Genomic DNA, 19,588 nt, shown 5'->3' with positions numbered 1-19,588 from the left:
GGACACCGTGAAGGCCCTTGTGGGTGCTGATCGCCATGGACTTCCAGTGAATACGTGTTCGACAAGACTAGGATCGGGTTACGTGTCAACCGCAACTACGACGAGGAGATGTGCCAAGTTTTGCGCTTTACGACGCATTTCGTAGCAACACACGTGGAGAAGGAGTACGTAATGGCATGTTCGAAGGTCGACAAGTTCACTTTCGACTTAAAGTCAAATCCAGGCTTCGTGGAGGTGACGGGTAAACACAAGACGCATGCTGTGGATTTGAAAACGTGGAGCTGCACTTGCTCGTTTGCTTCTGCAATGCGTCTGCCTTGTCAACACTTCGGAAGTGGAGTAGCGCCCCAGGAAGCGTAATACCGCTGAGTTGCATCGATGAAAGGTGGGTTAACTCACAATTTATCCACGTATAAGCCGTGAGTTGTCCATGTAATATCCAATATTGATGTTGTACTAAGGGTCTGACATGTCATTCATTTAGATGGTTACATCCTGCTGAACAACCGATGACTCCGCGGCCTTTTGTGCTTAATGAGTTTAAACCAGGGGAGGCGAAACACAAGGTGCTTGACGCTAATGTTAAGTACAAGGAGGCAGTCAGCGCGTTCCAGGCTATATGCAGTGAGCTAGCCGATATCTCTGATGACGACGAGTACCGTGAGCATTTAGACTTCGTCGTGCAACAATGGAGGAACATTAGGCAGCGCAAACGTGTAAAGGTTGAAAAAACGAAGGTTCCAGTCACGAGAGAAGAAACAGAAACAGATGAAGTGACCTCTCCAGTGACAACCAGCCGAAATCGAACCGGAACCAAGACCGAAATGGAGCAGCTTGCGCTTGAGACCACTCCTGATGACAACGAAGAGAAAAATACTGATAGTGGATTGCGCATCCGTCTGAACCCCAAAGCTGCGAAGTCTGGTAGGCCCCGGTTGAACAGAAAGGAGAGAGAAGCAGACGACAAGAAGAAACGAGCGTTGTTTAACGAGTCAGAAGCCCATAGAAGAATTCTTGGAGAGGTGACATTAATACAACTTGCGCGCAGTCTTCAACTTGAGAAGCCTCCACTTCAAGACACTCTACGTCGTGTTCTGCCACTCCAAACCAAGTACAACAACGCGGGTAGCAAGAAACCCAAGTACACTAGAGAGAGTGTGCCTGTGCTAAATGAAAACGCGTTCTACCTACTTCCACCCAAACTGTTGGACAAGTGCGTTGCCGTGCTGCCTGTGAGCAACACCAATGAAACAGCCATCGATGCACTCACCCAGAGTCAAACTACACAAAAAGACGAAGAAACATCTACAATACCTGGACAAATCTTGGACAGCAACGGACAAAACCCGGAGATCGAGTGTGTCTACATCGCGGGTATCGGAACATTTTCACGCGAACAGATTGAGGCCATGGCATACTTAGCAAACGTGAAGCGTTCGTGTGATGATGTAATGGCGTTTATTAAATGGTTAACACAGGATGCAGCCAGCGCCATACCAGCAGCACAACAATCGACACTTCAGAGCATGGCAGAGGCCATTGCTCGCGCCTATCCCCAAGATACCATCCCAATTGACGGCAACGATTACCACTACGCGATGCTGTACCATCTCAAGCCGCCCCAATGGGCTAATGATGCGCTGATTTTGGCTTTTTGCGCGAGATTGTACAGGACGGGCACCAGCGTTCGCATCGTCGGTGTCGAGGCAGCCTCGGCGTCAAAGAAGAAGAAATCTATGAGTGAAAAAATGAAGACAAAGGTTCAGGAACTACTCACTGAAGCGGATGTACTGCTCATTCCTGTAAATTTTGGGAACATGCATTGGTGTGCAATGATCGTGGATGGCAGGCAGAACAACGTCCTGTACTACGACTCAATGAACCTGAAGACGTACAAGGACGTACTGGACCGCATGTCGTGGGATCTGGCTACTACGCTCAGCGACGACTTCAAAGTTGTGTCCGTCAATGGACCGATCCAGACAGACGGATACAACTGCGGATTCTACGTAATGTTGAGGTTTTGGCGATATGTAGACAAGAGTGTGTCGCTGGACGTAACTCCGATTGGTCTAACGCTGTTACGCTTCCGCATCCTTCAATTCGTGCTTCACGGTAGCAAGCCATAATGCAACTAATACAATCTCATTTCTATTGAAACTGGAATCGACCCGCCTAATGTTCATGCGTATGGTTGACCTCCTGACTTCTGTATACCGGTATGTACGAGAGATGTCAGAGGAATTTCGTTTGCGAAGGTCTAACAACTTCCATTCACTATGGATTTTAAAAACAGTGGTAAGTAATTTATTTCGACACATGGACATTACATGGAGTATTACATGGAAAATAAACTGTGTCGACGCATGGACTGTAGCATCGGCCTTTTAAAAAATGTACATGAAGTTCATGAACAAGCACTATTAATAGTCCAATTATACCGGTACAGTGGTAGGAGTCCTTAGTAGGACGGACCGGGGTTCTACTGTACTCACTGACAGTGAGGCAAATGCATGCAGACGGCCGCCGCCTAGATTGCTGTTTCACACTGGCACCTTTTCAGTCTGAAATTCAGATGATCAGTTGCAGGGACTGTCGTGCTATGACTTAGTATCGAATCTCTAAACGCCGCATGAGACTTTGACTTCATTGCTAAGTCTCCGCTCACTCACAAAGTTTCGCTGTCGAACGCTAGTGGCACATGCCGCCCAGTCCGGTTTCCAGCTCCAACGTCGCGCACAGCTACGCCATTGGCGAGCTGGCAGACACGATGCACTTTCCACTACCTGCAGGTTACTTTGGCAACGTCCAAATCTCTTCATTCAAGCGCCAGGAATACAGTGACATTGTACGACGACATGTGAACGCTCTACTAGCGGATGAATATCGCTACACCGAGCGAAAGGCACAGCAACAACCACTGGTGCAGACGACAGAATGGAAGTTTTTCCGTCGTATGGGGGACTTGAAAGTTTACCAGCGACGTTTTCGTCGATCGAGGCAGGAGGTGGCGGGCGAGGAAGAGTTTCCGGAAGCCGCGATAGCAGTGGAACGTGGAAATCCCAGTATGTTAACGATCGGGTCTGTGAGTGGCACTATTGAGGACATGCTTTACGGAATTAGCGCTACGACACAAGACGAAATGATGACGGGGCTGTCAATGACCCACCCGCCACTAGACGCTGTGCTGTTAAATGTCTTGGAGAGGTCTACAGTTGAGGACCCTTTGCGCTCTGCTGACATTGTTTGGGTTCTAACGAAGGTACCGATTATCAAGCCCAGAGACGTTTGCTTTCTCAAAGCTATGGGGATGGGTGTGGATGGAAACGGGAAGCCGTACGGCTATTTGGTGTTGCACTCGGTAGATTTGCCCGAATGTCCGCCATTTGATTATCGCAAAACGAAAGTTCTTCGAGCCAAGTTGTTCTTCTCGTTTCTGTTTCGAGAAACCACTCCTGGCCACGTGGACGTGGTGGGACGTGGTGTTTTCGACTTGGCAGGAGGAGAGATGCTCAAATTCGTGCTGCCACATGCTGCAACTGCACTTTTCACTGCAATTTTGAAAAGCGCGAGTTGCGGTGAAGGGAAGAAACTCACGCTGTTGGCATTTAGCCACTACGATGAACGCAGACACTTCACGGAGCTGACGAAGAAGAGTGTATGCTCCATGTGTATATCGAGGAGAGGGATGCTACGTTTGCGCATGTGTGACGTGTGTGGCGTCCCCATCTGCAAGAAATGCAAGATCAAAGGCAAACTTATTTTCACTGGAACGAAGCATCCGAGTCGTGAAGCCGTGTGTTGCGCGACCTGCTCCCAGCAGGCAAAAGGCATCACCGGCGTACGCATTGGCGAACCCGAGTTCATTGTCGTGGCAGAGTATTACAGTAAGGGTCGCCCTACGTCATCCTCCGCGTCTTCTGGACTCTTGGCGCCGACGGCAACCCTGTCGGCACTTTCATTGGAATCTTCTGTTCGACAGGCCCAGCAAAGTACAGTAGAACGAGACCACGACACTGGAACGCCCGATGACGCCGGTAAAGCCGCCTCATCGGTGGCAGTCACAAACTCTACGATGGGGGACACTTGTGCCAGTTTCGACTTTGACGTGAGTTTTTCAAGTGACCGGAACTCGAGTGAGTGTCTGTTCAAAGCTGGAGAAAACTTCGACGAAGAACCTGACACAGGTCCCGCGATTTCAGCTGAATTGTTGGCTGAGCTTGACGACGTGACAGAGGAGACAGCCCCGAAGGCTTGGAGCGACCACTATGGAGTCGACGTAGACGGTATCGCGAAACCTGTCGCCCATTACAGAACGGCTTCGAAACGGAGACCCAACAACATGTTCGAGTGGATGATGGAGCTGCAGTCGTCCGCCGAGGAAGCGTACATCACTGCGAAAGCCAATGAAGAACTCATGAAGAAGTCCATGCGGTAGTGACGTAGTGGATAGTGTTGCTGGAATGTATCTGATACCATGAAGTGCAGTTGCTCCGAAATTCGGAGAAATGTGATAATCACGGCTAATACATGTACATGTACATGTATTAATACATGTAACATGAACAAACCAGGCACACGTATTTAAGTCATGCTTGCTATCCTCTGTATTAGCGTGACTCGGTTGAGCCTTTTTCATATGTCGATCTGACTCCAACACTTGCGTATCCAGGTCCCAGTCCTGCATGGCACGACGTCCCGTTTGCCTTGTCGATCGCCAAGTGTACCGCGGACAGAGTGCCACATTATCTTGCGTCATCTCACTGGTCCCTTCCCGAAGAGCTGGTGGCGACACTACCGCCGAGTCCAACAAAGGTCCCCACTCCCCAACTCGACGAGATGAGTCCCAGTCCAAGGCCAGCGGAGAGCTGGGTGCTCCACGCGGTGCAACCTGAACTGCGACCAGTTGGGGTACCGTTATACCCTGGTTGTTTTCAAGCTACAGATGCGGACAGACTACGATATACCACGCTAATTCGAGGTCGGGTGGACTCCTTATTAAGAGACGAGGCGTATTACGCAGAGCGTCGAGCTCGCAACGACTCGTTCTTGAATGCCGGGGAGTGGAAACAAGTTAAAAAGGAGAAGGACTTGACGTTCTATCGACGACTGCAACGAGGTCGCTCACTTCGGGAATTGGCACTCGAGGAGGACCTTCCCGAGATCCAACGAGCGGTCGAACGCGGCTATACGAGTATGATCTGTGACGGGTTTATGAAGGGGACGATTGAGGGCATGCTGTATGGGATGACAGCGTCGTCTCAGGACGATTTAATGACAGGATTCTCGTTCAAAGACCCGCCCAAGGACTGCGTCTGGCTTGGCACAGTGGAAACATCCACTCGGGAGGACCCATTCCGCTCAGCAGATTTGATCTGGGCCCTACCCAAACTACCTCCAATGCTTGACCAGGTCGACGTCTGTTATCTCAAGGCAACAGGTGTGGAAATGGATGCAAACGGCGAGAAATATGGGTACATGGTGTTGCATGGCGTGCACATTGCCCAGTGCCCTCCATTTGCAGCGCACGGGATTTCCCGCGCGAAAATGTATTTTGCCTGTTTGTTTCGGGAACCACGCCCTGGACTTTTAAAAGTGACGGTGCGAGGCATCTTCGATCTCAGTAAAAAGGTGAGAATGCTCAAGGGACTCGTGTCTGCCGCTACAACATCCATAATGGTCGGTCTTTTCAATGGTGTCGGGATCGGTGAAGCCAAGAAACTCACCCTTCTGGCAAAACGCAATCGTAGCAGACTCCACGACCCTGTCAACACACCAAAACAGTCACTGTGTTATATGTGCTGCAAGCGCGCATCATTTTTCGGTCGTGCAAATGTTTTCGGGACGCATTTAGTCACGTGTTATGTGTGTGGAGGAACCGTGTGCTCCAACTGTTTGCTGAAGCGACGAGTGTTCCTTGGAGCGAACCATCCGTGTTCGAAAGTCGACTGTTGTCCAAACTGCGTCCGAGATGCAGAAACGACGATCCACGTGCGGCCTGCAGAGCCAGAATTTCTGGTCGTGGCGGAGTTTTACCTCAGCCAACGCTCAAGGATGTTGCCCGAGATCCACGCAGAACTTCTTCCACGTAACGATGGGATGAAGACAAATTCTTCAGCAGGGGTGCCAACAACGTCGACGACGGACGAGAGCGTGGGCGAGTACCAACTCGACTTTGACGATGATTCGTTCTCTATTGCGCTGACTTTACCTGAGCTACGTCGAAGTTCTATCGAAGACGTGGACAACAAAGAACCGGATTCAAGTCCTGAGGCCGAAGCTGGCTCGTTTTCGAGTGAGATTATGGTCTGGGGGCACCGGATTAGTGTGGACGATGACGATTTCATCCCTTCCACTGCAGCCGACAGGTTATACAGCGCTATACAGATGGAGCAAAGGCTTTTGGAGTTGAATATGCAAGCAGAGCAAATCTACGCGCAGACGCAGGAGACGACTATGAGCTTGCGAGGATGGCAAGATCGAAGATGATGAACAGGTGCAATAATAGTTTAAGGGTTTTCGCTAAAAATGTACATGATAAACGCAGTGCTACAGAGTTGCTGCATGGACAAATTTCAAGATACATTTCAAAAATATACCTACTCAAGCTAGGTAAAAATGACAGAGTAACCTTTCCGCCACAATGTTTCGCGCTTAAGCGGCAGCACCCGGAGCTCCTCCAGTCACAGGCTGGACGTTCATCATGAGCGAACTCCTCATGCCAATAGTGATCCCCATTGCATAGTGCACGTTTTGCCCTGGAACTTCCGTGAAGTGGAAACGACCGACGAGTGTTGCAATCACCAGCTTCATCTCCAGCATAGCGAGAGCTTTGCCGACACATACACGTGGGCCACCGCTGAAGGCATTGCATTTGGCGGTTGGAGTGCGCAACAATTTGCCAGTTTCGGGGTCGATAAAGCGCTCGGGTTTGAATTCCGCGGCGTCGGGACCCCACACTTCCGTGCTTCTAGCAGCTCCGAAATGACACATGCCGACATTCGTCCCTTTAGGCACAAAGGTGCCATCTGAGAAGACTGTGTCGTGTATGCATTCCCTCATCGTGAACGGCACAGGAGTCTGAAGACGTAAGAGTTCGCGAATTGTTGCTTCGAGATACACTAAACCTTGCACCTCGTCCATTGATGGAACATAGGTGGAGCTCGTTCTGATCTTTGGTAGCTTGTCAAATATCTCGGCACGCAGTTTGTTCTCGACTTGAGGGTGTTGAGTCAGTGTGTGGAATAACCAGGTCATGGCATCGGCAGAGGTGTCACGACCGGCGCCTAAAGCGGCAACTGCAATGTTGCGGACGTCGGTAGGCGATACCATGTCGCCATCCTGTTCCATGCACTCAAGAACAATCGACACAATATCTGTGTCAGTTTTTCTCACCGGTTTGCCAGCTTTCAGGTCTTCTTGGCGTTGGCGACGGGTCTCGATGGCCGTCGAAATGATTTTCATGATAAAGTTGTCAATAAGTTCGACATCTTCGCGAAGTTTGCGTTCCTGACCAACATTCATCCAGCGTTTGAGTTTCCAAAACCACACCGGCTGTTGCAGACGACCGGCAACAATGGACTGAGCCTCATCGAAGGCTTGTTCGAATGGATGCTCGTGCTCTGAGTCGATACTGTCCAGAGTGTTGTTAAACACCATCTCAGCGAACGCTTTGAAAGTGAAGCGGTGCATGAGCATGTAAAGGTCGACGGGTTTCTTGGCAATTGCAGCCTTGAGCAACACTTTTTGCAACAAGAGTGTGTGTCGTTGGATCACAGGTGTCATATGTTCACGCAGCGCCCGAGCACTGAAAAGCCGAACAAGCAGTCGACGATGGTACTTCCAGCGCTCGCCTTCGATAATAAGGACACTGTGTCCCATCAGGTCCACGAACATGTCGTACTGCTGATGACCCTTGCTAAAGTGATCGAACTGCGTCTTGACGACGTGCTCGTAGTGTTCCGGAACAGCCGTGACCAGCATGTCACTCTGACCAGGTAGATACAGCTTGAACACACCGTTGTGGGCGATGCATTGCTCCGCCATCCAGTCGTGAAAACGGTGGGCGTTGGTGGCGAGTTGCAGCATGTTGCCGATGACCGGCACTTTGGACGGCAAGTAGGGCACTATCTTGGGTTTGTCGACGCTCTCTTCCTCAGAAGTGTCAGCTTTGACTTCATTTTGACTCGATCGAGTCGCCACGTAAGCGACAACAGCAGCAGCTCCGGCGAGCAGGACGAGGCCAGCTGGACCGAGCGGGGACAGAGCGCGATGCTTGACTAACCAACGACGCAACATGATGACACGAATTGGAGCTTGTTCACGACAAGGAAAGTTGCGATGTGAGCAGTGAAGCGAAGCGAGGAATACAACTCGCGGATATGTCGAGGATTGCTGGCGTTGGTCGCTGCTTTTCTGCCTCTGACGACGCCAGATGAGACCGTGGCTTGCATCTTGCCGGCATTGCAAGAATTGTTGCATCCCACTATCGTCACGACTATTCCTGATGAGAGCTTAAGACGCGCTTACCCTCCTTTGTTAGATGCCTGTCTTAAGAAACTGCTCAGGCATGCAGCGCGTCTTACATGAGAGCGGTATAGTATAAATTGAGCACGTAATTTATTATCTCTATAGCGAAAAGATGTAAGGTATAAGCCCTTACATACTTGACCTATCATAGCTTAAGCTCAGCGCAAATTTAAGTCCTCATCTTTCTCCAGTATGCTAAGTGGAATGCTAGCTTCATGTAGCGCCAGGTTTGGGCGTCTGTGAGGAAAGCTATAGGCCGAGTCCATCGTCTATCGGTGACCACCGTGCTGTTGCTGTTACATATCAAAAATATCATTGCAGTAGTCGTACTGCAAATGTATAAGATATTGCAGGTGAATCAATTTGATTATCTCAGATCGAGCTGAACGAATGACAGATCTATGCTATATTAAGGAATTGTAACACCAGCTGTATCATGTTAACCATAATGGTAAGAAACACGATGGGCGTCATTTATTGAAATTTATCCAAAATGATTGGGAATCTCCGGCTGCTATCCTGCTTAAGCCAATCGTAGAGACAGAAACGCTGTACGTGGCAGGCTATTAATTGCAAAGAATTCTGCAACAAATAGTGGGTCTTTTCGACAGCCAGAATGAAGGGGAAGGGCTTCGAATTTGCAGAATCCGACGTCAGATTCGGACTGAGCACCCATTTTTACCCTATATATCTAAATGTCGATATAGGTTTTAGAGCGGCAAAACACCTTTATTATAGCGCAAAGTCCGTCCAAGGTTTGGTGGCCGGGACAATAGGCAGCATCGCAGATGCCCAGGAGTGGCATGCGAGTTGCGGTCAACACGCGAAGAAGCGTTCACGGGTACATGTATTGAGCAACGCGTTGAGGCTCCTGTCTTGCCATGGAGTAATTTGCGGAAGCCCCGCTGGAAAGCCAGGCAATGGATGGTTGCCGTCTCAAGGCACCAAGACTTTCCCTGCTCACGCAAGCCGTGGCCAATTTGTCGGTACATTCACAATCTGAAATTGTACGAAAGTTGAAGTGCTTTAGAATGGACACATTTTATCACTGGTAGGGGGTATTGTGTAAGCGAATTCAACATTTGGGATGATGAACAGCTAGCTGACACATAGCTGACACAAAAGCGCTATCCATGCTGTCTTCACGTCAAGCCCGTGATCTATTGTCCGCTCGCGATTGGTGACTGCCACATTGCATGTTAATGCCGCCGCGAAAGAAAATGACGCGAGCTACGATGAGCATGATGTCTCCCATTTCGGTGTACCAAAATTAAAATGTTAGATGAGGTCATTGATATTAAATTAATAAATACTCCAGAGTAATACATTTACAATTTATCAGGGTGTCTTGTCCTAATTGCAGCAACCAAAATGGAGCTTGCACGCCCATCACGTCGCTGTAAACCAAGTGTCACTCGACTTTCATCCCCTCCAAAGTGTCATACTTCAAGAGGACGTCTGCTGTCATTGTTGCATCCTTCCTCGAACGCGATAGTGGCACACGCGGGAAAGGCCTGGGCAGTCATGTACGCCATGAACCTCAAATTCTGCTCCTCCCTCGACCTAGCGCCATCAAAAGCTTCGAAGCCGATGAAGCCTTTGCCACTGCTCATTCGCCTACGTGCCTCCTGCAGTCAACTGCGATGTTATCTCTTTCGAACATACTCTCGCATCCGGTCGTGGTTGGGCTGATCGTCGCAGCTGCAGGCGCCACACTCCTGTCCGTTTCCAATAGCTACGCAATCGACTCGGACGATGAAGAAGAGAAAGTCAAACCGGTCCCGTATCTGCCCGGTGGACACCCGATTCTGGGACATACGCTGCTCATGGCTCGCAACCTCGATCGGTTCCAGGACTGGCTGGTCGAGGCCAGTGTCGCTCGCAACGGAGCGCCGTTCGTACTGCGCCAACCGGGCAAGAACGACTGGTTGTTCTCGGCTCGACCCGAGGATTTTGAGCAAATTCTCAAAGTGCACTTTGATACATTTATCAAAGGGCCTCAAGTGCGAGAGCTGCTCGATGACTTTATGGGGGAGAACATTGTCATTATCAATGGACATCGCTGGAAATTCCAACGCAAAGCACTCGTCAACTTGTTCACGGCCAGAGCGTTGCGTGACCACATGACTCCGATCGTGCGAAAGTGCGCGTCGGCGTTGCAACGCGTGTTTGCCAAGGCTGCAAAGGAAGACGGCGTCCTTGATGTACATCATATCATGGGGCGATTCACCCTGGAAACCTTTGCAGAGATTGAGTTTGGCGCTCAGTTGGGACTGCTGGAATCCGGAGAAGACCACGCGTTCGAGACGGCGATCGACGATGCCAACCACATTTCGCTTGAGAGATTTGCTGTACCCATGTGGGTCTGGAAACTCAAACGTTGGCTCAACGTTGGCTCGGAACGTCGTCTACGCGAAGATATGGACGTGATATCAACTTTTGTCATGAGTTGCATCTCCGGAGCGATTGAGCGTCGTAAAAAGCGACTGGAAGCTGCAGCGCGTGGGGAGCCCTTGGGGCCTGTTGCGAAAGACATTGTGTCCATTTTGCTGGACAGTGAAGACACGATAGGTGAGCCAGTGTTGCCTCAAGATGTTTTTAACATCTCCCTTGCCGGAGTTTTGGCTGGGAAAGACACAACGGGGGATGCAACAAGTTGGCTGATGCATTTGTTGCATGAGAATCCGCGAGTTGAGAACAAATTGAGGACAGAACTGTTGGCACAGATCCCCAAGTTGGCGATAGATGAGAGCTACGTGCCGTCGATGGAAGAACTGGACGCTGTGACCTACTTGGAGGCCGTGATTCGTGAGAGTCTGCGTCTTAAACCGCCGGCACCGTGTGTCACGCAACACTGCACGCAAGACACGGTCTTCCCTGATGGCACTTTTGTCGCTAAGGGCACAGACACGACGCTATTGTATCATGCTTCGGCATTGCTGCCGAGTGTGTGGGGTCCAGACGCTGTTGAATTCAACCCGGAGCGATTCTTGGATGAGAACGAGAAGCTCATCGTGTTACCACCGCTCAAGTTCATCGCTTTTAGTGCCGGACCGCGCAAATGCGTGGGACGGAAGCTCGCAATGATCGAGATGAAGGTCGTGACGGCGTGTCTAGTGAGCCGCTTCCACTTGGTGCAGGTGCCAGGGCAGGACATTCGAGGCACCATGGGCATCAGTCTCGGCATGAAGTACGGAATGAAGGTCACTGTCGAGCCTACACCTGGTGTTGCTGCTGCTTGAAACGAAGAGTGAAAAATCTGTCAGTGTGTATGTTATACATTCATTCCTAATCGTCAACTTCGACAAACACTCGCATGGCAATTCAAATATTCATACTTCGGAGTAATTTTACATGTAATACAATGTACCCGTTAATCCGCACCATGTCAATCGAGCTCAGCACCTCGAAGCCCCCTCGCTGTTACTTGTGTCTGGATGTACGTATTCTCAGCCTTGACGTTGAGCTGGAACAATGTCTGCATCACCTCAAACTCGGAGCGTGGCGGGACTTTTCTACTAGCAGGAATGAAGTCGTCTGTGTCAAGGCGATGTGCTCCGTGCCAAAGCGTCAACGTGCTTTTATCCGAGTCAGTTGACATGACAGGACTTGGATCCGGTTGTGCCACAACGGAGCTGTTGGATTCTTCGTCACTGAAGCAGAAATCTGCCTCATCCAGCTCTCTCGAGAACGGATCCGTGTCCAAGCTTTCGTCAACCGTGGAGTTGGTAGGCATGTCTGCTGACAAGTTCGTCTTCAAGATTGATCGACGTCTACTGCTTCGATTGCGAGTCATCGTGTCGAGTGGATAAATCTCGGGCAATGGAGAGCGGAAACCTGTTGAAACGGGACTTCGCGGCGACAAAATTGATCGTGTACGTTGACGAAGGTAAAAGTCGGCGATAACTTGAAATTCCGGATCGCCCGGAAGAACGCCACGCGTAACTTGAGCATCTCGCATACAGGTTAAGCAGCATGGTCGTTTCGAGCGTGGGGCATCCAGACCCAAAAAGAGAATCTGTTTGGTGTTCGCTATGCAGTTGGAGCAAGCTGTGGCTCCACACACGCCACACTGGAATAAATGCGTGTTCAAGCCAAAGAGCAATTTCCTTTTCGTCTTGAAGCAGATGGAGCACTCGGACTGCTTGGGAATCCGAAGAGAATCCTTGTTGTGACGTGCCATGATTGTGAGCTTCTTGGCTAATCCGATTCCGACGCCGTTGAGAAGACCGATCATGAAAGACTTGGTTGCAGCCGCCACTAATTTCTTGGCGATCTTGCCGGGTCTTTTCCCCAAGTTAAAGATCCCACGCACTTTCACATTCAAATATCCAGGAGTATTCTCTCGAAAGAGACAAGTGAAGTACATCTTCGCTCTCGTGACGCCACGAGCTTCAAATGGACGGCATTGGGGTAAATCCGCAGAATGCAGAACCAGATATCCAAAGCGTTTCCCGTCTTGGTCTTTCTTGACACCTGTAGCTTTAAGGTAGCAGATATCAACAGAATAGGCAGTTAACTTTGGAAATGCCCAAATGAAGTCAGCCGAACGAAAAGGGTCTTCGGACGTTGGTCCTTCAGCAGTACCCAGCCACACACAGTCCTTTGGAGCGTTCTTGAACGAGAAACCAGTCATCAAGTCTTCTTGAGACGCAGCTGTCATCCCGTACATCATGTTTTCCATCGATCCCCGTACTTGTCCGTCGCAAAGTATAGTCGAATATCCATTCTCCACTGCTTGTCTGATGTCCGGATGAGTTTCCTCTCTAGCCAATTGCTCCAGCGTTCGACCTGCACGGATTCGTTTGAAGAACCGGAGTTCTTTACTCGTTTGTACCTGTTTCCATTGCTTTGGATCGAATGGTGGCAGGCGTTGATCTCGACGCTCACTGTAGTGCTGCTCGTCAATGAGCAGAGTGTCTACACGCTCTCGAACAATGTCGGCGAACTCTTGAAGCTTAGCACCCGTCGGATAGAAACACCCAGGCGATATAGGAAAGTGGAGAATGGGAGACGTACTTTCATCCATGTCTAGTTGGAGTTCTTCGGTGAGCACGTTGGCCGGAGGCCCTGGACTCATGTCGTGTTCGACGTCGAGTTCGCAAGTGGGCGGGTTTACCACCAGGTTGGCTCCGTTGTTCGATAGCTTCACCGACTCAATTGCTCTGGGAAGAGAATGGAAGGACAAGCGCTCGTCAAGATGACGCGAGTAACTGTGGTACACTTGAAAGCAGACATCCTCAAAACGTCAGCCAAGTTGACAACTGCGGCCAATCCTCTGTACCGTATATGATGGGCTCTATGCGAGAGGTTGTTCGGATTAACTGCGATCTTCAGAGCAACGAGTCGAACGTAGCCCCGATCTTTTCGGCAGCTGCAAGGTTCAAGTTTCAGAGCCCATTCATAAAAATAATCACTTCAACTTGTTGATGACTGCCATTTTCACACGTCGCATATGCTCTTATGGCATCCAGCCGTCAAATCTCAAACCTGCTCTTCAACCGTTCAATAATTGACTGGTGACGTTCAACTGTTTCAATCATGGCGTGGGGTAAGAAGGCTGGCGTGGACGACCTGCTGCAGAAGCTCACGAACCCCAAGACAGCGAGGAGCCTCTATGTCATGAGCACGCGCTCCATCGGCGACTCAGATTTCGTCAAATTGGCCTCGTCCATCAGCAGCAACACTTTACTCGAAGAGCTTTACTTGTCCGGTCACCAACTGGGGCCGCTTGGACTACAGGCCTTTGCCGACTGTTTGGCAACGAACTCGACGCTCAAGCACTTGAGTTTGGGCTCAGAGAAGCTTGGAGACGAAGCAGTGCAAGTTCTCTGCGCCGGTTTGGCTCGCAACACCCAGTCGGGACTCCAGAACTGGGACTTGGAGTTTAAGTCTCTTGGTGCGAATGGAGCGGCAGCTGTCGCAGAGCTGCTGAAGACCAACAAGTCGTTGACGACTGTATCGCTGTCCCGTAATCAGATCGGGGACGAAGGAGTCGAGAAACTGGCTAAGGGGTTGAGTGAGAACGCACAGTCAGGAGTCAAGGAGTTAAATGTGACCGAGGTGGGAATTTCAGGGTCTGGACTCGGCCACTTGGCTACGCTCGTAGAGAAGGAAACCTGCTCGTTGTCAACGATTCAGCTGTCGTTTAACACGCTGGAGAGTGCAACGTCGACCTTCTTTGATGCGTTGGCAAAGAATAAGTCCGTGACAAAGTTGCAGCTCAAGGAGTGCAAGTTAAGCGACCAACATGTCGCTGCACTTAGTGCTGCGCTTAAGCAGAACACGACGTTGGTGGAGATCGATCTGTCGGACAACGAGTTGACGCAGACTTCGTGTGCTTCGTTGGCTGAAGGACTCTGTGAGAACAAGACGCTCAAGATCTTGCGTATCAACAACAACAAGTGCCTGGACGAAGGTGCTGCGCTTCTTGCAGATGTACTGGTGACAAACAATACGACGCTGACCTACCTGGATATGGGCAACAACGGACTTACCAGTGTCGGCATGACACCACTGCTGAAGGCTCAATCGCTGACACAACTTCATCTGTTCAACAACAAACTGGGCGAGGGATTGAGTGAGTTATTACCTGCACTACTGGCCAATGCAGTCATCGAAACGTTTGGCATCGGTGCCAACCAGTTGCACGAGGCACTAAGTGTCACGATGTTGGACGCGCTGCACTCGCATCCGTCTTTGAAGACGCTCGAGATGGGAGGAAACACGCTGGGCATAGCAGGACACGACGCTCTCGACAAGCTGAAGGAGGCCAACCGCGGACTAGATGTTGCTGTGGACAAGAACGCGCAAAACGAGGACAGTAGCTTTGATTTCCAGAACCAGCAGTAGAAGACTCTGGCGCTAGAGTGCTCTGCTTCTGGGCTGTATTGTTAAATAGAGGGACGCAACAACGGTCGCTGTCCTGGACAACGGCAAATTCTTCCAGCGGCACTTTCGTCGTAATTCTTACTCTTCGATTTGCTTCGTGTCGTTCACACGCACGTTCGCAAACGCTTGTTCGATGGAGTCCACCGACAGCGCCTGTCGAAATTGCACGAGGTCTTCGTGCATGTCTTGCTGCCATTTCTGCACTTCAACGTGCAGTGCTTGCAGCTGCGTCAAAGCATTCGCTTCGTCTTCTTCAGTCAGTTTGCGGACGTATTCGCTCCAAACAGCGTAGTCCTTCTCCAGCTGAAGCACTTTCTTGTGAGACTCGGCGATACTCGACTCGAACCTCCCAATACGCTCTCTCAGATCCAAATGATACTCGTGGGACTCGCTCACTTTCTTTGCGGCGTACAGGATGCCAGAAATGCAGAAAATCGCCGAAAGCAGCATGATAAGCGAGATACCGAAGGAGTACATCCAGCTCAATTTAACTGTCGGCGGATTTCTTTCAGGTGTAGCCTTTGGTGGCGTCTTGACAGGCGCCGCGCTGATACCATGCTTGTCTTCGGTCGTTGCTGGCACCATATATTCCTCAGGCTGCGGTGCAGTTTCTTCGTCCATCCGTTCCAGAGCTCGCTTTGGAGCTTCTTTCTCAACTGGATCATCAGTCTTGGTCACACATTCAGCAGGTGTAGCCTTCGGAGCATCACCGACGTCTTCAGTCCCTACGTTCCGCTCATTCGCGGGAGCGGGCATCGCGCCCATCCGTGTCGGCGCTGGGTAGGACGGTTGAGACTGCACATAACGCTCCTGCTTCGGTGCCATACAATGCTCATGGGGCGATTGCGGTCTGCCGTAGTAATCACGAACCTCCTCAGCAGCAAACAGCTTTTCTGCGGCATCAAAACGGCCGGCGTGATCATCATGAGCAATGTACGATTCTTGGCGCTGAACAATCGCTTGAATTCTAGTGTTTGCGTTTGATTCCGAGCGTGGGCTACAGCTTTCTGCAGTTTGGGGCTCCTTTGCGAAGTCGAAAGGTTCCGCGTTCGGTTCATCCTTCTTCACGGTCGTCGGACGAGGTGGGAGAGCCAAAAACACGTCATCGTCAATCTGTTCATGCTCGTCATCAGAGGATGCTCGACCCAAAGCCGACTCAAATGTCTGCAGTTGCACGTTCTGTTCAATACGCTCACGTGTTTCATCGTGCGGGGCATCAGGCGGTACTATTTGCGGGCTTCGCGCAAACTGATCTGCTCGCGTTAAACGCTCAAAGTATGACAGCTCCTCCTTGCTACGCTTTTCCGTTGCTGGCGAGCTGTCCTGCGATTTTTTGGCAGTTGCGTGTTGTGCTGTGAATGGCAAGTTATGAACAGTTTCTTCGCTTCGCGTCTTTTCTCGAAGACGGCCCATTTCCTCGCGAACATTGAGCAGGCCAGCTAGCGCGTCACTGGGAATGATTTCCGTAATCAACTCTTCATGTTCCGCATCTTCTTCCTCTCTACAATCGCTTTGCACCGTGAAGTACTGCGGTCGTGACGATTCAACATTCTGAAGCGATGTCCATTGCGATCTTTCCGACATGTCCATTACCGGACTGTGTTCAACTTCCACTCCACCAAAATCTTCAGCTTGATCCTGCTCTTCATCGCTCAAATGATCGCCAATTTCATCTTTAAAGCCAAACTTGTGTCTGGCACCGTCATCAAGATGCCATTCATCCGGGAATGCATCACTCTTCGCAACAAAACTCGCCTTAAGATGGCTCCCCTCTTCCTCAGAGCCAGAACGGTCGCTGTAATCCAGACGGCGATGCTTCCACTCAGTGTCGGACTCGACGTGATCACTTCCTTCTGTCAGATGACCAATGACATCGGCTTCATCGGTGTAGAGCTCTTCATCTAGAGATGACGCTACTCCGTAGCCCACTGGACTTGTGTTCACGACTGATTCCAGTTTGTCCTCTTCTTGTGGTTGAATATATTCTTCTGACGCTGCCAAATCAAGGGACGACATCTCCGGAGTGTACGTTTGCAGTGGCGCGTACAGCTCTTCATCTTGGTGGACAAACATTCGTCGTCTAGATCGGAGAGTAACGTTGTCTGTGGACGGCGGTGGAGGTATCAGAGATGCAATAGAACTGGGAATTGGTTTGCTGAAATACTCGTCACTTGCGCTCAATGGTATCGTGTCAGCCTTTTCCTCTTCAAACTTCGCACTGCCCACAGGGGTGGAGGGCCCGCTACTTCCACGCGCTTGGAGCGTAAAGCTACCTGGACGAGCGAGCAAAGACGGGCGTAGCTTTGGAGAGCTAGTAGCACTGGAAGATGACCCGAGGCTATTCTTTCTGAGAAAACTCGGGCTGCGAGACAACGGACTCGGGATCTTTGTTTCCTGCAGCTTTTGAGCACCAGGGTGACGCAGTGATGCTCTTTCGACACTTGATGTGCTTGACGATCGCGTTCGACTTTGAATAGCAGGCGTAGGACTCAAGATGTTCTCAATCTCAGATGCAGGTGGCAGCACGGTCTCCGCCTCCGCCAGCGTTGAGTAAAACTTGTGCATTTGCGAGCCATCAAATGCCTGTAGTGTATCCTCCTGTTGATCATCGTCACGTCCTTCTGAAACATCGAGCTTGTCGAATAGTCGCCGCGACACAGCACTCTGGTCACGTGAAGTACTCTCCGGCGATTTAGCCGATCTTCTGGTATTAGTACTCGTCGCCACTCCACTATTCGTTGCTCCGTCTTGCAGCTCGCGTTCCTTTGGCGGGGGAGTCTTTGATACACGAATTTCGACATCTTGTTCGCGCTTGTGTCGAGGAGACTTGCGGGAACTGGCACGCGACTGCGTAAAAGATGATCTGCTGCGCAATAACGAGTCGGACTTGTCCAATTCTGGGTATTCCTTCAAGATCGCTTCAGCTAGTGGCGAGTCACGATGCTCACTGACAATCAGTGCTTTAGCTTGGCTGGACGGTATGTCCACAAGGTCCTCCACACGCTCACTCCTGAATAAACCCATCATGCATAGTCAGTCAAATAGCTCTCCAACAGTAAAGACACTAACTACAGCCTTACCATCGCGACGAGAATCTCGCAAGAACCTCACGCGCCGTCTTGCGGACTTTTTCGTTTTGATCTTCCAGTCCTCGTTGAATTATGGCCAGCACGTCCGACTCGAATGGCAACACTTCGCTATCAGTCCAGTAGACAAACATGATCCCCCAATTGCTCCAGCACGAGCACACTAGCCTTAGCTGTACAGTCAAAACGTCATAAATCCGTCAGATAAGAATTCTATGTAGCATCGCAGTGCAGTATCTTCCTCACCATGCATCAAAGGCATGTATATCTTCTTCAAGAGCGATAGGTCGTACCGCACGACCTCCGACATCTTGCACAGCAGCTTGGATCCTGGTTGTCGGATGGCTGCCGATGAGTTCTTCGCGGTGCAAACGATCTGGGGCAGTAAAGCATTGGCCATGTCCTGGAAGTCTCGACCTATTTCCTGGACGATTCTCAGCAGACCTTCACATGTGTCCTTTACCAGCTTCGACCGGTGTGAGACTAATAGCGCGCTGATTTTGCCCTATAAAACATTAATAAAGGAGTCATTGCAAGAACTTAGTCGAAGAGGATCAAAGATAACGGTAATCAAGCCGTTGAGGCCGCACCGAGAGACTCAGAAGCAGTCTGGCAGCATCTTTGCGACTTGTAGAGGGACCCAGCGCCTCCACAGCCGTCGCAAGCTCATCAATTGCCGAAGAATGGTATTTCCAGTCCGTCTCCGGAAAGCTCAGCTGCTTCTGGGTCTCTTGAACCTGACGCAAAAAATGGTTGTATTTAGGGATATTGGAGGCATTATACTAGGACCATGAGCTCGGCAAATAGAGCAGACGTGTATGAACCTGTCGAGCAAGTCTCTCCATGCTTATAGACGCTCTGGAAGGCGCAAGTCGCCGTTGCCTGTCCTAGCGCGCCTTTGGCTCTTGACGAGTGCGGGCTCAGATGTCGTTCGAACTAATGCAACATTCACGCGACAATAAGTGTAAACTCTGGAAGTGCATATTTGAACCTGCTTTAATGAATGTAAAGCAACACTTCAACATCAAGGTAATATCAAAAATTTAGTAGTACTATTGTGTTTATTCATAAATGTCGTGTGA

The 19,588-nt window shown here is 50.4% G+C and overlaps 7 protein-coding genes across 7 annotated transcripts; 3 read left to right on the top strand and 4 right to left on the bottom strand.

Moving 5' to 3' along the window:
• Positions 1–2,701: 2,701 nt before the first annotated feature.
• Positions 2,702–6,272, top strand: PITG_21525 (uncharacterized protein; the record flags this gene model as incomplete). Its single annotated transcript, XM_002894846.1, has 4 exons — positions 2,702–4,136; positions 4,203–4,434; positions 4,680–5,707; positions 6,217–6,272. 4 exons carry the CDS (start codon positions 2,702–2,704, stop codon positions 6,270–6,272), a joined length of 2,751 nt encoding a protein of 916 aa, XP_002894892.1.
• A 374-nt stretch (positions 6,273–6,646) lies between these two features.
• PITG_21524 (cytochrome P450, putative) lies at positions 6,647–8,544 on the bottom strand (the record flags this gene model as incomplete). Its single annotated transcript, XM_002894845.1, has 2 exons — positions 6,647–7,341; positions 7,396–8,544. The coding sequence occupies 2 exons, from the start codon at positions 8,296–8,298 to the stop codon at positions 6,655–6,657; spliced, it is 1,590 nt and encodes a 529-aa protein (XP_002894891.1).
• Positions 8,545–10,172: 1,628 nt separating this feature from the next.
• On the top strand, positions 10,173–12,137 carry PITG_21523 (cytochrome P450, putative; the record flags this gene model as incomplete). Its single annotated transcript, XM_002894844.1, has 2 exons — positions 10,173–10,211; positions 10,296–12,137. 2 exons carry the CDS (start codon positions 10,173–10,175, stop codon positions 11,769–11,771), a joined length of 1,515 nt encoding a protein of 504 aa, XP_002894890.1.
• PITG_21522 (uncharacterized protein) lies at positions 12,100–13,609 on the bottom strand (the record flags this gene model as incomplete). Its single annotated transcript, XM_002894843.1, has 3 exons — positions 12,100–12,107; positions 12,184–12,805; positions 12,845–13,609. The coding sequence occupies 3 exons, from the start codon at positions 13,607–13,609 to the stop codon at positions 12,100–12,102; spliced, it is 1,395 nt and encodes a 464-aa protein (XP_002894889.1).
• A 461-nt stretch (positions 13,610–14,070) lies between these two features.
• PITG_21521 (uncharacterized protein) lies at positions 14,071–15,449 on the top strand (the record flags this gene model as incomplete). Its single annotated transcript, XM_002894842.1, has 1 exon — positions 14,071–15,449. The coding sequence occupies one exon, from the start codon at positions 14,071–14,073 to the stop codon at positions 15,379–15,381; it is 1,311 nt and encodes a 436-aa protein (XP_002894888.1).
• Positions 15,450–15,498: 49 nt separating this feature from the next.
• PITG_21520 (uncharacterized protein) lies at positions 15,499–15,870 on the bottom strand (the record flags this gene model as incomplete). Its single annotated transcript, XM_002894841.1, has 1 exon — positions 15,499–15,870. The coding sequence occupies one exon, from the start codon at positions 15,868–15,870 to the stop codon at positions 15,499–15,501; it is 372 nt and encodes a 123-aa protein (XP_002894887.1).
• A 2,626-nt stretch (positions 15,871–18,496) lies between these two features.
• On the bottom strand, positions 18,497–19,351 carry PITG_21519 (uncharacterized protein; the record flags this gene model as incomplete). The annotated part of the gene is made up of 4 exons (XM_002894840.1): positions 18,497–18,669; positions 18,753–19,011; positions 19,097–19,243; positions 19,331–19,351. The coding sequence occupies 4 exons, from the start codon at positions 19,349–19,351 to the stop codon at positions 18,497–18,499; spliced, it is 600 nt and encodes a 199-aa protein (XP_002894886.1).
• Between the last annotated feature and the right edge of the window lie 237 nt (positions 19,352–19,588).

This window comes from Phytophthora infestans, genomic scaffold (genome assembly GCF_000142945.1).
Source record: "Phytophthora infestans T30-4 supercont1.395 genomic scaffold, whole genome shotgun sequence".
Lineage (NCBI taxonomy): Eukaryota > Oomycota > Peronosporomycetes > Peronosporales > Peronosporaceae > Phytophthora > Phytophthora infestans.
Note: the sequence above shows the minus strand (reverse complement) of the source record. Positions and strands in the feature narration are given on the sequence as shown.